Genomic DNA, 17694 nt, shown 5'->3' with positions numbered 1-17694 from the left:
TTGTTGGACACTGGATTGAATTTACTCGTATGAACAATACTATGTAGCTAAATCATGTTATGCCTTTTAAATAGTTTTAATATCAGCTTCTCTCTCTCCTTCTAGTCAGCTCTCAGCTGTTACACTTCTCCCCTTCTAATCTGTGATCAGATAATCAACCTAGTTAAATCAGTTTACTTGTAATAAAACCTTATATACGATTCTGTCCCTTGCTCTGAGTCCTAGGTAAAAGGGACAGCTGTTGTAGAAGCTGTGAAGGGAGGCTGTTTGTGCTTATTTTGGGTCTACTTTCAGTTCGACCAGCTCTGCTAGAATCGGTTCTTGCCTCACTGAATAAATCCAGACGCTGAAAAAAAAAAAAAAAATCCAGATGGTGGCACTTGCTCTCGTGCCTTGCGGTTGCCTTTTCCCTTCCACTCTCTCTTAGGGTCTTGAAACTCAATCTACCTTTATGCCTGGCCACCACCTCAGTGTTACCTGTTTCTGATTTTCTGAAGCCCTGCTGCCCCTTAGGGCCTGTCTAGGAGTTCCTGGCCTCCTTGGACTCCTGATACCAGTATGCATGCATACTGCTGACTTCTACTTTGTGGACTTCTTTGCTTCAGTTTCTCACACTTTTAAGGAACTCATAGCACCTATTTGTACTTTTTGACAAGTGCACTATCTGACAACTTTGGATCTCATTTGTGTGTGTGTGTGTGTGTGTGTGTGTGTGTGTGAGAGCACAGAAAATAGACTTCCAACAATTACAACTCCCAAATTGCATATTACTAAGTAGCCTAAATGTAGTTGGATAGGCTAGTTTCCCAAACTTGCCTGAAGGATCTCATGGGTCACTTGGTAAAAAAAAAACACATTCCCAAGCCTAGCCCAATGGATATATTATTTAATCAGTACCCCAGGTGATCCTTACAGTCAGGCAGATTTAGAAACACTGGGCCCTTAATCTGCATCCTCAGAGCTTCCAGGACATTGGGAAGTTCAATTGGGACCCAAGGGAGCCTGGTAAGCCTGTAACCAACCTAATGGTAGCACAGCGTTCATTCCATCAGGGTAGGACAACTCTAGGAGTCAACTGTGTTGAAAAAAACATTGGAAAGTCTTTAGAGCTTAAGACCAAAGCAGGAACTTAGGGTCTATTTATCACCTCTATACCAAGGATGGTTTCAAACATACACCCCCTTGAGTAGGTTTTATTCTAAATGCTGGGGTTCCACAACTGTTAGTTTGAGTCATACAGTTCTTCAAAAAGCGTAACAGAGAAACTGGATCCCATGAGGATTAAACCCTTTGCATATATGCTAAAATCACGTGGAGTGCATATCTTTTAATAGTTTTTACTTTCACTTAAAAAAATGACTTCAATGCCAGATCTGTGTCAGGAAACTGTTCTCGCAGTGCTAGCTGTGTAATTTTTGAGGCTTGAGAAAGGAACACAGAACTCTGACACATATGCTTCAACTCATGACAGGTCTCTGGGTATTTGGATCAACCATATGTAAGATATACAAGATATTACTCCCTCAATCTGAGGACACAGGGAGATCCAAACATGTCTGAGAATTCTAATAGAAACTCTAGAAACAGCTGGTGAATCCTCACCGCTCTACATAAGCTATTTGGGGGAAGCAGGGAGAAGATTATTGAAAATTTTAATTTCCTTGTTGGAAATTTCCAAATTTATTATAATAAACATATTTTATAAAAAAGCGTTTTAAGAAATATACCACAAAGGAATAAGAGCATACCATAATAATGTAAATGGAGGCGGAAGAAAGCAGCCTAGATTTGTTCAAAAACTTTTTTCCAGTTATAAGTCCCTTCTCTGTTACTTAAAAAAAAATTCTAGAGAAGATGCATCTTGAATAAAGAGTTATTCGTTAGTTTAAAAAAAATGCTTTTCGGGCTTCCCTGGTGGCACAGTGGTTAAGAATCTGCCTGCCAATGCAAGGGACACAGGTTCGAGCCCTGGTCTAGGAGGATCCTGCATGCCGCGGAGCAACTCAGCCCGTGTGCCACAACTACTGAGCCTGAGCTCTAGAGCCCACAAGCCACAACTACTGAGCCCCCATGCCACAACTACTGAAGCCTGCACGCCTAGATCCCGTGCTCTGCAACAAGAGAAGCCACGGCAATGAGAAGCCCGTGTACCGCAACGAAGACCCAACACAGCCAAAAACAAATAAATAAATAAGTAAATAAATTTATATTAAAAAAAAATGCTTTTCAAAAATGCAGCTAGAAAAACTAGCTTGATCATAAGTATCATTAAACTTGCCAATAATGTTGCTGTTTATAGTTGAAAAAAGCTTCCTAGTCCTTTTTAAATTTTCCTGATTTTCTTTCAATTAAAAAAACAAAGTAATGCATGTATATGGTAAAATATTCAAACAGTTCAAAATGGTATATAAAGTATTTCTCCTAACTCAGACACCAATTGTTTTCCCAGAGGTAATCATTGTTAGCAAGTTTCTTAAATATTCTTCCAGAAATGTTTTATGCAACTACAAAGGATATTTATATACTATTTATTCACAGGAGATCATAATTTCTACTCCTCTTACAATCCATCCACTTGATGGGATAATGTGAGGAAAAAATAGAATTACATAAAAATTAGGCCAAGATAAAAATTAGCCCAGAATTGTTGAAGAAAACTCAAATGGTCCATGAGAGAGCCAAAACTGAGGAGGAAAAAATATGAGGGGAAAATGCTTCTTAGGTCTTAAAAAGTTTTCACCCTTTAAAAATTGTTATTTCTCTCTTTAAGAGAATCTTCTTTAACATGAAGTTTAAAGTCACGCTACTGATGTTTATTTGGTAAGTAGGCTAAACATTTAAGCATTTTTTCTCTGCTGGTTCTAGAAATTATCTCCTTCCTTTTAAAAAAAATGTTTAAATGTAAAATTTTAAATGGTAAGAGAGTAAAGTGATGTAGAATAAGAAAAGTACTTTATTCACTGCACCCTGACAGTTTTTTCAGTTCCATTCATAATTATAGCAAAAAAAAAAAAAAAAAATCCGTTGCTGAGTTTTTGTTGTTTTACTTAAATAGTTACACTCAAGAAAATGCTAAATATAAAAATTCCTATTATTGAAAGTTTATACTTCTTATAAATATATATGTATATATATAATATATATGTATGTATATATATATATCTGCCCTTTCATATGAACCACTCAAAACAATTTTAAAAGCTGTTCTTTTCTGTATTTAAAATTACTCGTTTAAATATTTAGAAGTTCCACAGGAGGTGGCTTTAATGGAATTTTTCCCAGAGTAAATTTCTTGGATTGAAATTGTTCCTGTTCTTCTGCTGTTAGTTGATCCCTGGGTGTGAATAATACATTATCTGTTGTGGTGCTGCCATTTGAGAATGAGAGAGAGGTGGATATGCTGCTGTTTCCAAAGGTGTCACTGGATGACTTGGAAAAAGCAGTGTGAGACTGTGAGCCTGGACTACCAAAACCAGCTGAAGAACTGCCGCTTCCAAAGGCTGGGGCCTCTGGAGCTCCAACAGGTCCTGCTGTAGAAGCTGGAAATCCTGAAAATCCGGATGATCCAAAACCAGAAGCTGCAGGGCTTTTAAATGAAAATGAAGCAGCAGATGTGATCTGGGGTTTCCCAAGTCCAAAAGCTGGAGTAGAAGCAGTGATGGCAGAACTGGCGGAGGGTACAGCTCCAAATGCTGGAGTACTCCCAAACACAGAAGGGCTTCCAGAAGGGGCAGTAGCAAATCCAGAGCTTGGTTTAAAACTAAAATTCTGAGCACTAATGCTGCTGTTGTTATTCACTGGAAAACCTACAAAAACCAGAAAAAGAAAAAAAGAAGCTATTAATCAGAAAATGTAGCTATATTACTACTCCCCACCCGCCCTTTTTTTTCTTATTTCTGCCATATTTAGATGATAATTAACTTATTGGAAGGAAGAAGAGAAAAGTGAAAATGAGAAACTAGGACAAACCCACTAAACCCTGTTGTCCTGTCTTTCTGCTACATTGATCTCATTTGCACCATAATTTACACTCAAGGAGGCAGCTCTTGAGAAACCTCAGGGATTAGGGAGTAAACCTTCACTTCACCTGTCCCCTCATCTCATCGGAACTGTCATTTGAGGACAATACTATGCTGTTATATACAGGGACAACAAAGTCCTCAAAGGTGCTGCTACCCTAACTATGTATTCCTATGGAAGTCTTGAAAAACCATTCCTAAAATATACTTCTAAAGCCTGAGCCATAGGGTCTTTCAAAGACCATGCCCATTCTGAATCCCATTTCGCAAATGCTTGATGACCCAAATTCTTTGAAGCTCTATTATGGAAGGTGGTAGAGTTTGCAAGAGTGACTTAAAATGGCCCTAAACAAAACTTCAGGCTTTATATTTGAAACCTATAAAATCCAATTTTTTTGAATCAGTGAAGTCCTTCATTACTTTGTCACTTACCTGGTGACCCAAACGTTACTGATGGCCTACTGCCAAATCCAAATGCAGGTGCTGCTTGATTTACTCCACCCTTTATATCAGAGAGCTATTAAAAAAAAGGTAGGCAAGTGAGTAATTCTCAAGTACCTTTTCTATACACTTTATAGCCAAATTCAATTTTTAAAATGTGCACTTAAAAACGTCTTCATTTTGTTTAATATAGAAAAATGCCTACAAGTGAATGTTTATAGAAAAAAATGGGCCAACCTCAGTGAGTTCGAAGTGATTGTGCGGCTGATGAATTATGAATGATTTTAATTTTACTTATGCTTTTAAAACACTTTCTAAATTTCTTCAATGAACACATATTAAAATCAGGAAAATACTTTTTAATTCTAGATTTTAGTTTCTACTGGTTGATCTGCATTTATCAAAAAACCTAGATATTAGGTAAAGGACCTTTAGAAGCTACTCAGTCTACTTACTCAAATGCTTGAACTGAAGTTAATTCGCAATTACATTATTAAAAGCTTACCACTAAAATCTATTAAACATTTCCTTTTCCCTGAAAATATTTTATGCTCTTGCTATTTTCTGCTCTAGAAATGTCTTTCGTCTCTGCTTACTGAAATCCTAATCTCCTTTTCAAGGAACTGTTCACTTAATCCTTACCTCTAAGAAGTCTTCCCTCATCAACCTAAGCACGTAAGATTTCTCTCATTTTAAAACCCTATTGGCATTTTTTCTTTAAAAACAAAATCAACTTTACTGAGGTACAGTTTACATAAAATAAAATGCGTCCATTAAAACAATCTATCTATATTTTGATGAGTTTTGACAAACTTATAACCACAACTACAATCAAGATTTAGAATATTTCCATCACCCATAAAAGTTCCCTTGTGTCCCTTTCCAGTCAACACTCTCCCAAGCTCTGGCCCCAGGGAACCATTCACCGACTTTCTATTACTAGAGATGAGGTTTGTCTTTTCTAGAGTGTCATATAAATGGAATCATATAGTATGTACTTTTTTTTTTTCGTCTAGCTTCTCTCCCTCAGTCATTAACAGGTATGTGGATAAACAAATTATATCCATATAATAGATTAAAGGAATAAAGAATAAACCACTTGGCAGGGACTTCCCTGGTGGTCCAGTGGTTAAGAATCGCCTTCCAATGCAGGGGACGTGGGTTTGATCCCTGGTTGGGGAACTAAGATCCCACATGCCGCGAGGCAGCTAACCCTGCACGCCACAACTACTGAGCACGCGGGCAACAACTAGAGAGAAGCCTGCGCCTTGCAATGAGAAGCCTGCGCAATGATGAGCCTGGGTGCCGCAGTGGAGGATACCGCATGCCACGATGAAGATCCCGCTAACCGCAACTAAGACCCGACACAGCCAAAAATAAAATAAATAAATAAATATTTTAAAAAAACCAATCACTTGGCATGAAGAATTGACACGTGGTAAGCCAGTTGTAGGTAGGCTGTCCAAGATTCTCACCTACAGAAGGGCCCCTAGGAAGGTGGCAAAGGACATGGAACTTCCAACCTTAAAGGAAGCTCTGTAGTTCTCTGGACTCAGTTATCCCTTCTACATCAGCAATGGTGATGGCGGGCCATCTCTCATCTAGAGAAAAAATACTTCCGAGGAGTCCTACTGAATTCAAATGGCATTACAACAACTGAAAGGTAGAAGAAATTAGCTTGCACAAGAGTCTAGTCATTTGCGGGGGGTGTGAGGAATTGGGACATTGGGGTTGACACATATACACTATTGACACCATGCATAAAATAGACAACTAATGAGAACATACTGTATAGCACAGAAAACTCTACTTAATGCACTGTGGTGACCTAAATGGTAAGGAAATCCAAAAAAGAGGGGATAGATGTATATGTACAGCTGATTCATTTTGCTGTACAGTAGAAACTAACATAACATTGTAAAGCAACTATACTCCAATAAAAATTAATTAAACAAAAATAAAATGCAATGCCCCCCCAAAAAAGAGTCTAGTCATTTAGAAGCACATATTTAAAAAAAGAGTAGGGGGACTTCTCTGGTGGTGCAGTGGCTGAGAATCCGCCTGCCAATGCAGGGGACATGGGTTCGACCGCTGGTCCGGGAAGATCCCACATGCCGCAGAGCAACTAAGCCCAAGTGCCACAACTACTGAGCCAGCGCTCTAGAGCCCGCGAGCCACAACTACTGAGCCCGCGCGCCACAACTACTAAAGCCCATGTGCCTAGAGCCCGTGCTCCACAACAAGAGAAGCCACCGCAATGAGACGTCCGTGCACTGCAACGAAGAGTAGCCCTCTCTCGCCACAACTAGAGAAAGCCCACACGCAGCAAAGAAGACCCAACACAACCAAAAATAAATAAATAAATTTAAAAAAAAAAAGAAAGGAGTCGGGACTTTCAAACAGTCATTCACTAACTTTAGACAGCTACTACTCTCATAGCCTTTTTCAGAAAGTACAAAGAAAAACCACCTCGTAGACTGGAAATATCAAATTCTAAATGTAAATATCTTATTTAAAAATAATATTCTTAAGCACTTCTTATGGGGGTAGCAAAATAAACTATTGACAGAGATAATGAATATGCTGCAGTAGGATCATGTATCTTTGGGGACAAGTGGGCATGTATCTCCTAAAGGCATTTCTGTATAAGACAAGGAACATATGGTCCTTCAGTCACAAAAGTATACATTAGTCTAAATATGCATTCATATTTTTCAAAGCAATTTCTTTTTAAATACTGATAACCTGGCATACTTGAATTTATGTAATATTTTCCAATGTTTAAAACTAGTACCACCAAAGTTAAACACCTTATCCTAAAAATAGTTTTAGAAAAGCATAATTATCTGTGCTTTTCTGACTAAGGAACAGAGACAAAACAATTCCAGGACCGTGACTCTAAATGATAATATAGTTCTTGAGAATGTGTGTATCACAATTCTTGACAGAGAATTTTAGCTTTGCTTTCCAAATCCAAAGTGAAATTCTGCAAAAAAGCAATAGATAAGACGTTTCCCTGTAGAAAATTCTCCAATACTCACCAAAGCTATTGTAGTTGATGTATTTAGACTTTTCAGTTCATTTACCCTGTTCCTCCACTGATTTATTAACTGTTGGATGGAATGTAGCTGGAGAGAAGACAGAAAAATGATGAGTCAATATTGAGTGTTTAAGATAATCTCTCCAACAACTTCATGTTTGTATTTCCAAAGTCACAACAAATTTATAAAACATTTTTACAACACATAACTTGTAAAATTTGCATTGACCTACCCCTACTTGCTAAAGATACTCCAGCTGTAGACCCCCTTCCCTGTTCTCCAACTCCTTGTATCACCTAGTTAAAATCACAAGTACCTGGCAGTACAGAGACAAACATGTGCACTAGTTGAAACACATGATATTGACTGTAGACAATAGAAAAATACATGATTTATGTCATTTCCTTTAGGCACTGAACTTATTCAAGCCCAGCTTTTCAATTTTTTGATATTTGATATATGAGAATGTTAATCTATATACAACACTGCATTTTATTTAAGTTTGTTTTTCTAGCATTCATTGTGGTGTCTGCACCTAAGACATACTCCATAGATGTTTGCCAAATAATGAAAGGTATGATTTCTGGGACTGATTGCTGGATAACCCGTAATAAAAATAATGACATTCCTAGTTACTACAGTCAAAGTATATTATCACCATTTTAGATAATCAACCAATTTCAAAGAAATTCTAAATTTTAATTTAGAATATAAAAATAGCCTTGTTCTGAAAAAAAATTATAGACCTCATCCACTTTGCCAACACACAAGCAAGCCACTACAGAGAAGACAATAATTAACAGCTAATCGGTTAGGTAGATGAATAGGAAACAAACTTACATAACTCTGTAAGTTATTGCTGGTTAAGAAGTTATGGTATTCAAGTCTCAACTCCTCTGGTGAAATATCTGTAAAACCTGAAGTGAGGAATCAATTGGAATCTTTAAATACCAATACTTTTGATAGTAGAGTAAAATAAGAGGTACTAGACAGGAAAATATGCTAATCTTGATCATTAGAAAAATTTCATAATCATAAGGAAGAAATTCAAAGCCTATACTCTATTTAATAAAGTATAAAATTAGAATAAAATATAGTTGTTATCTGATCTTTGAAGGGGAAAAATTTTCTAAAGATAAATGGAGTGGAAGGAATAATAAACAAAAGAAACAAGAAAGAATTGACTACATATACATTCATACTTCTAAAAAAAAATATTCTGTAAGTCAGAAACTACAATATCAAAATTGAAAGGCAAACAGTAAACTGGGAAAACCATAATTGCAACATATATGACAGGAGAAGAGCTAACATCAATGTATAAATAGCTATTACAAATCAGTAAGAAAAATAAGTTAGTATGGGCAAAGATAATGAACGGGCAATTCACAAAACAATTCAAATAGCCAGTATATAAATGAAATTAAAAAGTTCACGCAAAAAAAAAAAAGTTCAATTTAAAAATACAACTTAAATAGAGATACAATGCTTTATTTATCAGACTGACAAAAATTAATAATGAATAATTGTTATTAAGGATGTGGTGAAATGGACATTCTCCTAAGTTGCCATTATGGAAATCAAAAAGGTAAACTTTTCTGGGAGGAAAATTGTCAATAAATGTCAAATGCCTTAAAAATGCTCATACCTTTTGATCTTAGAATTTCTAGGATTTAACCTCAGGAAATAGTTAAATGTATAAACAAAGGGTGTTACATAAAAAGATGTTCATTCTAGTATTTTTAGTAATGGAGACACTGAAAACAAAGCAGAATACAACACTAGGTTATGATTCCTAATTATACATATAAGTAAGAAATATGTGTGCACATGTTTTGAAAGAAATACACTAAAATGTTACAGTTGTTATCTCTGAGATTAGTTGATCTTTATTCACATATTTCTGTATTTTCCAAGTTTTCTATGGCAACAGCTGTAACTTTCATAATTAGGAAAACTTTTTAAGAAAGGGAGAAAAAGTTCAGGATATTTTTCTACAGAGAATTATTTATAACCAGACACCATTAACTCCAAAGACCCTTACCTCAGAATAAAGAAAAGACTAAACATTCAAATCAGAATCCTGGAGCTCTCTAACAACTTGTCTTTACCACCTTTATTAACTGCTCAGGCCACAAAACCTAGAATCACTTTGCATTTCTCTCTTTCCCCATATCTAATTAATAAGCCTCTTGCCAGTACTAGCTCCAAAACAGAACACGAATTTTGACCTATTCTGTCTCCACTGCTAGTAACTCTCGGTCATCAGCAGTTGTCTCCTAACTCATTGCCCTGCCGCTATTTTGCCCCCCAACAGACCATTTCTTTTCATACCAACAGTCTAAGTGAGCTTTTTAAAAATTAATTAATTAATTAATTTTAATTATCTATTTTTTGCTGCATTGAGTCTTTGTTGCTTGTGTGCGGGCTTTCTCACGTTGCAGTGAGCAGGGGTTACTCTTTGCTGCTGTGCACAGGCTTCTCAGTGTGGTGGCTTCTCTTGTTGCGGAGCACGGGCTCTAGGCGCACGGGCTTCATTAGCTGTGGCACGCGGGCTCAGCAGTTGTGGCTCGCGGGCTCTAGAGCGCTGGCTCAGTAGTTGTGGCACATGGGCTTAGTTGCTCCGCGGCATGTGGGATCTTCCCGGACCAGGGCTCAAACCCATGTCCCCTGCGTTGGCAGGCGGAGTCTTAACCACTGTGCCACCAGGGAAGTCCCTAAGTGAGCTTTTTCTAATCAGATCATATCCCTCCTCCTGCTCAAAGCTCTTTCTGGCTTCCTAGTGCAATTAGGCCCAACATAATCTGGCCCCTGGCTGCCTCTCTCTGGCCTTATGTCATATTACTCTTTCTCTTATTTACTCTCCTCCGGCAAATTCAGGCCTTGCTGGACGAAATACATGGCAACCTTGTTTCCACAAGGGCCTCTGCACTAGCTATTGTACTGTAAGCAACATTTTCCCCCAAATCTTCCCATAAGTGACATCTTCTCTTCATTCAGGACTCGGCTCCAATACTGCTTCCTAAGAATAGATAACCACTCTCTGTGAAGAAACACTATCCCTCTGGCTACTTTCTCCTCCTTCCATCTGTTACTCATCTGAACCATGAAGACAGAAAATGATTTGAGTGACTATTTCCTCAATTCTTTCAAGGGTGGTACAAATGTAGTATCATTCTAGCTGCACAGGAAAAATTAATTCATTATAATGGATGCCTACAGACAGTGATTCTCCAACTTTCTGGTTTCAGGACCCATTCACATTCTTAAAAATAAATAAGGATGGCAGACCTTTTGCTTACATGGGTTACATAAATCAATATTTACCATATCTGAAATGAAAACTGAAAAATTGTACAAAATATTAATTCACTTAAAAATAAGAAATATATCAACATAAATGAAAAAACTATTTTCCAAAACAAAAAATAAAAATTTAGTGATATAAGTGGCATTGTCTTATGTTTGTAAATCTCTTTAATGTATGGCTTCATAGAAGACTGTTGGATTATTATATCTGCTTCTGCTGTTCAATCTGCTTCAACCTGTTTCAGTATATTGCCTGGTTCAAGTATATGAAGAAAAACTGTTCTCACACAGATGTGTAGCTGGAAAACGATGACTTTAATGGCCTTTTCAGATAATTGTGGATATCCTTCTTGATACTATACCAAAACTTGACAGACAGTAGTTTCTTAAAGGTTAGCTATAATGTGGACTCAAATCATATTAATGAAATCATATTAATAAACCAAAACTATTAATTGTTTTATCTTGCACTTAGAAAGGATTTTTCAAACATGCATAATTTTGTAACGTCACACATTGGTCATCTGGAAAATATTGGTTCACTGAGTTATCCAGAACCTCCAAATGTTGGCACATGTCATCTTACAATATCAAAAAATTTGTTAATGTTACTTTGTGTGTGCTTCCCATTTTGTCACATAGAATATTTAAAAGGTGTACAGTTAAGGGTCAATATTTAATAAACTTAATAATTTTTACCTCTTCATCAAGGACATTCTTAAGTGAAAATGGCATTAAAATTTTTTTTATTGACTATTATAATCTGCTAGTACAGTTTGTTGCCTGTGCCTCATCAAAGATTTTGTACGAACAGTGCAAATGTCAACACAGTGAAAATGGCAATTAATGTCTTAGTATTATTATGAAAATATTTCTAAACTTGTACAGCCCCTAAAAGGATTTTAGCAATAGGGTTGCCAGATTTAGGCAAAAAAAAGAGGATGCCCAGTTAAATTTGAATATTTGACAAACAACAAATACTTTAAAAGTACAAGTATGTCCCGGGAATTCCCTGGTGATCCAGTGGTTAGGACTTGGCGCTTTCACTGCCGTGGGCCCGGGTTCAATCCCTGGTCTGGGAGCTAAGATCCCACAAGCTGCACGGCGCAGCCAAAAAAAAAGTATAAGTATGTTCTAAATACTATATGGGATATTCATATACTAAAAATACTGTTTATCTGAAATTTAAATTTAACTGGATGTCCCATATTTTATCTCACAACCCTGCTTATGGATCTACATTTCACACTGAGAACCACTGCTCTAGGGCATTAGGCATTATGTTCAATTCTGAACTTTTTAAAAAAGGCTTAACACTTATTTTCTTTACAGAAAAATCACTATCTAAAATTATCTTATTTATTTGTATTACTTATTGCCTCCATCCCTCAAGAACATAAACTTCATAAGGGATGGATCCTATCTATCTTACTCATTGCTATATCTCTAGCACCTAGAATGAGGCCTGGCACAAAAGAAATTCAATAAGTATTTGTTGAATGATTAAGTAAATAAACAACTAAGGAGTGGTGTGACACAAATGCTCACAGAGAATGAGCACATAGAGCAGAGACAGACAGAAATCCCAGAGTTCTGAGAGACTGAAAGGGCTCTCATCTTCTAGGCACTTGCTGTTCAACTTAATAGGGCCCAGGACCACCCAGAGTAGGCTTATAAAATTGTGGTGGTCTAACGCAAGAGGGAGGGGATATGGGGATATATGTATGCATACAGCTGATTCACTTTGTTATACAGCAGAAACTAACACACCATTGTAAAGCAATTATACTCCAATAAAGATGTCAAAAAAACAAAACAAAAACAACTGTGGTGGTCTAGCTTTCAGCCCAAAAAGGGCGATGGACAAAAGAAAATGGGAAGGAAAGGAGTATTCTAAAGAAATGCTATCTCTGTAGCCCAGCTAAGGCTCCTTACCTTCAAATATTACCCCCAGAATAGATCTCAACATGCTTTATGAAAAATAACTATCCTTAGAAAAAAAGATAGGGGAGAAAGAGAACAGAATCAGGCAGCCAAAGCCTTGGCATAACAGGACTCTTCTATTCACTGCAGGCAGCTAAAGGGTTCTGAAGTTGTATCGACAGGAAACCAAGGAAGCAGAGCCTCTTCTTGGGCTTACAGAATTGGAAAGGTGGTGGTTCCTGATTCTACTAATTTTCCCAAGGGATCTATATATCTTGAACTATATCTTCCAACCTCAATCTCTGAATTATGAAGTTCTGCTAGAATACTCAGATACTTTAAACAATGTCCAAACTCTCCTAACTGTAGCTAAGTTTGTGGTCGATTTCTTTATTTGACATAGTCTTGGTTTTAGAAAATAATAGTTGTAAAAAACATTTTAAAACACATAATTTCTAGTTACCTGAAATATTAGGTTTCTTTTTCACTGGTGAATAAACAGAAAACATCCACTGCCCTGATGATTCCCAAACCTCCATATCTTTTACAATTCCTTCCCTGAGGAAAAAAAAGGGCAAAAGATCTTTTTCTACTGATTGTTAAAATTTACCATTTATAATTTTCAATGATTGAAATTTTAAATTGTACTAAATATATAATTTTAGATTTTTCCGTTATATTTTCTGAGGAGTGTTCTTTAAAGCAGAAGCTTACAGAAATATGAGCTACATTTCATGATTATAAATAATATCAAAGAAGTTCATAATTTTGGTTTTCCAATACACTGAACCATTAACTGATACATTTACTGAGAACTCAACTATCATACCATACACATCTTAAAGAACTGAAATATAATAAAATACACAATACTAAGTTTAATCTTTCTTTGTTCATTATTAACATCAATGATCATTTAACTGGGAAAGAAAGAACCAGTAAGTAATAAAGAACCATAAAAATATTTAAGTGGTTAGGATTTCAGAGATCATTTTGTCTAATTCTCACATTTTGCAAAAAGGGAACAGACCCATGTCCGTGGTTAACTTGTTGGCAAAGTCATGGATATATCTGGGTCTAAATTAAATATTTCCCCCTTATCCAGAATAGCAGAATTAATCAAATAAGAATAACTGATAATAAAATAATAATAAAATTTAGGATTTTTACGATGACAACATCAAATATAGGAAGGAGGGTTTCTTTTTCCTTTTTTAATTTTTTTAATTTGGTTTTTTACTTTATTTATTTATTTTAATTTATTATATACGGTACATGGTTCAAAATGTTTACAACTAGTCTAATTTAGTTACGGGATGTAAAAGACTAATGAGTATATTTAAGTTCTGTCCTAATTGCTGGGGGCTGACGGAACAGTTATACACAGCCAGGCACTGTTTCGGCACCAATCATAAATTCTACTATGAATGTTCTCAATAAATGGTAAGAAATCTACTCCACAATCATGAAGGAAATCAAATGAAATGTTTACATGGGCTTACTGAAGTAGAAGTTTTAGAAAGAAGAATACGAGATGCTATAAGTGACCTCCAAGATCACAAGTTGCTTTAAATCACCTCATACTTTGTAAAGAACTCATAATTTAATATAAGCAGGACTACATTAGAAAGATTTCACAGTACGGTGTTATCAATAGAAAAGTGGAAAAAGCATAATTATCCCCAAGAACTCATTGTATCGATAAAGAAGAATGACATTTTTAAGTGAAATAAAGTCTAGTATGATACCTGCAAAATAGTAGTTATCTCTGATCATGGATGTTTTTTCTGCTTTTTGCTTATTCTGATTTTTTAATAATTTAATAAAGTAATAATAACATTACCTCTTTTTTAAGGAAAGTACTGTAGGTACTTTTGAAAAAAATAAGCAAATGGGAAGGAATTTTTCTGAAGGCTTTCACTTACAGAAGTTTCTTTTCATCTCTCTGCCCATCAGAGCTAGGTGAAGCAAATGGGTTCTGAGACCATCCAAACCCCCTGTTCCTGCTAGCTGACGCTCCAGAATCAAAAGGAGCAAAAGATGGCTTTTCTTGATCTTTGCTGCCCCCCCATGGTGTGGATTTGGAGAAACTGGATGGCTGGATAACACTAGAATATCTCTGGCTGGTGGTATTCCATCCTCGTCTGTTACTACCTGAAATAAACAACAAAATAAACAATTTTACTAGCAACTCATTTTTAAAATCTCTTAAAATTTCATTGTAGTTTGTTTTATTATATGTGCAGACATTATGTAAAGATTCAACAAGCACTACATTTCCACTCATTTTTTTTTTGCGCTACGTGGGCCTCTCACTGCTGCGGCCTCTCCCGTTGTGGAGCACAGGCTCTGGACGCGCAGGCTCAGTGGCCATGGCTCACAGGCCCAGCCGCTCCGCGGCATGTGGGATCTTCCCGGACCGGGGCACGAACCCGTGTCCCCTGCATCGGCAGGCGGATTCTCAACCACTGCGCCACCAGGGAAGCCCTCCACTCATTTTAAATTACAAAACTCTTCACTTTCAATTTATATAGGTAAGTGTAGTATCAACAAATCACATAATGGTCTAAGTTAACAAGATTGAGAAGACTGTAAATCCACAGAAAAATAATGATATATTACTAAATTCAGCTGACCTAAGTTTATTAGGTAAACAACTGTTCGATAATGGAGTGGATAGAAGGCATGTACCGAAATCATAAGCTCCTTCATGATAAAAAGATGTGTCTGTATCATTCTTTGCTCCCCACCTGGGCCCTATATATTAGTAAAATCTGAAAAACAGACAATGTATTGAGAAGTGTATTGAATATAAAAGATTAGAGTCTACCTTCTGTCCTTGAATAGATGGGTAAATCTATTTGACTCAGTATTCTCTCTGAGAAAACAACACCAACCCACCTACCTTCCACAGGGAGATTATAGAGGTAATTTACATATGAATAAAGTGTACTGAGTTCCTCTATTATGAGCAGATTTCTAGTATTCTATAATTATCAAAATGAGCCAACATTTTTATCCTCTCTGTCTCTATATTTTACAAAATTTTTTCACTTCTACTGTCTCAATTATTCATCACTTCTTAGTTGGGGTCAAGATAATTCACCTTGTTTCTGACTGAATTAGGAGATATGCCATTAAATATGTATATTAAAAACTCGAGTGATGGGAGATACACTCCTTTATGAAAATTCACCTCCCAATTCTAAAACTGCTTAACGAAACCTAAGAGGAAAGGGGGCAGATTGCTAGACCAGATCCCTCAAGTATGGGTTAATGATATTTTATTTTCCTAGAGTTTCAAATCCTTTGCGGGGATGACACAACTGAAGAAATTCATTCCATCTTTTGTATACAGCTTTTGGTCTTCATACTTACTAATTCCATAAGCATTTATTTGTTTCTGGGCATTAAATACACTGTTTACTTGATTAGTTTTATCTCCACTTTTAAAATCCATTAACATTTATCCATTCAACATTTATTCTCTAATTACTGCATTTAGAGTGAGTCTCAACAGAATGTCATATTACGTTTTGTTGTTCCTGGAAATACTCGCACATTTATCAGATCCTGAGTCTTAATTTTTGGTTTGGAATATTTCACTAGACCAATTTGTGGGTGATGCAAAAAGACTGCCCCCAAGAAGAGGAATCAGACGTGAAACCACAATGTAACACAAGGTTTAAGGGTCAGATGAATAGCCCTAAAGGAGGAAAGAGAAGGGAGAGGTGGTCAGCATCTTGTGGTAACTTTAAGGACTAAGTTTCAGTCCTAAGGAAACCTAACGATTCATCTGACCTCTAAAACCTTGCATTGTACTATGGTTTCATTTCGGACCCCTCCTCTCCTTGAAGACAGTCAATCCTTCTGCATCATCCACAATTGGTTTAGTGAAATATTCCAAAAGCTTCGACAATGACTTAGGCCAGGAAGCAGGTCAACGTAGTCCTGCACCCCCTTCCCTCATAGCCCAGAGTTCTTAACTGAGCATCCCACTCTCGATTTTACCCCAAATTTTATGAGCATGTGCATTTATCTGAGGTTAATGGCTCTGTAGCTTTTATTAGATCTTCAAAGGAGTTTCCCAAAGTTAAGAATCCTGACTTTGACCCCAGTTGCTAGCCTCTCCCTAGAAAAAACGTTTAGAAAAAATTATATTCAAGGCATCAAGGGGAAAAAGCAAGTACGCAGGAAGGTAGTAAAGTAGTAAAGAAAGGAGGCGTCTGGGTCGACCTATGCCAATTCTGCGAACCACTGCCGCCCAAAGACAAGGTTAAGTTCTGACACGTATTCCTGTTTTTCATTAGTAAACAGGACCAAGCCCATGCCTCCAACCGCTCAACAAAAGCCAACCGAGCTCCTAATAAATGAATAAAAAAGCCGGTGGGCGGGGCGGGCGAGGGGACGACGCGGGCACGTCCGCGTCACCTGACTGGTGCGCCTCGGCGCTGTGCCCAACGGCTGGGCCCACGAGGGACGGCCGTTCGTCGCCGGCTCGGCCCCACGCCAGGCCTTCCCCAGCTCGGCTAGGGGCGAAGGATGGAGGAGAACGTCACCTGAGAACTGCTGCTGCCGTCCTTCGCCCGCACCCCCGGCGCCGGGATGTTCGTTCCAGCACCGATTTCCGAAGCGACACCGGCCTTGAAGGAAGAACTGACAAATGGTCATGGCGACTGCATCGCGGACGGAACTGTTTTCAGTCGACACCCTCAGCTAGCAGAGCCCAAATCAGCCGGAGGTCGCGGCTCCGCTACTGTGACGTCATCTTCTCGCGCCTGGGAAAGGCCCTTTATCTCTTGTCCCGTCCCCACTGCGAAGAGAGGCGTGGATTTTACCCAATAGGATTTGAGAAAAGTGGGACCGCCCCCCACGCACTGAGCGTGGCCTGGGAAGGCAGGATGATTGAAAGGTTACATGGAGAAAGGCGTCGAAGACCGTGGTGCAGCATCTCGTTCATT

At 37.5% G+C, this 17694-nt stretch overlaps 1 protein-coding gene across 1 annotated transcript; it reads right to left on the bottom strand.

Annotated features, from left to right (window-relative positions):
- Positions 1-2326: 2326 nt before the first annotated feature.
- Positions 2327-17496, bottom strand: NUP42 (nucleoporin 42). The gene is made up of 7 exons (XM_027102673.1): positions 17293-17496; positions 14659-14887; positions 13197-13291; positions 8342-8418; positions 7502-7588; positions 4452-4536; positions 2327-3806 (listed from the first exon to the last, which is right to left on the bottom strand). Exons 1-7 carry the CDS (start codon positions 17402-17404, stop codon positions 3232-3234), a joined length of 1260 nt encoding a protein of 419 aa, XP_026958474.1. The 5' UTR covers positions 17405-17496; the 3' UTR covers positions 2327-3231.
- Between the last annotated feature and the right edge of the window lie 198 nt (positions 17497-17694).

Source organism: Aethalodelphis obliquidens, unplaced genomic scaffold (assembly GCF_003676395.1).
Source record: "Aethalodelphis obliquidens isolate GAN/ISIS:26980383/991018 unplaced genomic scaffold, ASM367639v1 scaffold5, whole genome shotgun sequence".
NCBI lineage: Eukaryota > Metazoa > Chordata > Mammalia > Artiodactyla > Delphinidae > Aethalodelphis > Aethalodelphis obliquidens.
The sequence above is the reverse complement of the archived record's forward strand: the minus strand, read 5'-3'. Positions and strand labels throughout refer to the sequence as shown.

Excerpts from the sequence above, each read along its gene's own strand:
- NUP42 (XM_027102673.1), bottom strand. The coding sequence starts at position 17,404 with ATGACCATTTGTCAGTTCTTCCTTCAAGGCCGGTGTCGCTTCGGAAAT. Across the intron at positions 13,292-14,658 it reads AGAGATGAAAAGAAACTTCT|GGAAGGAATTGTAAAAGATA; the intron begins GTAAGTGAAAGC and ends TTTTTTCCTCAG. Across the intron at positions 4,537-7,501 it reads CATCAACTACAATAGCTTTG|CTCTCTGATATAAAGGGTGG; the intron begins GTGAGTATTGGA and ends TTTTTTTAATAG.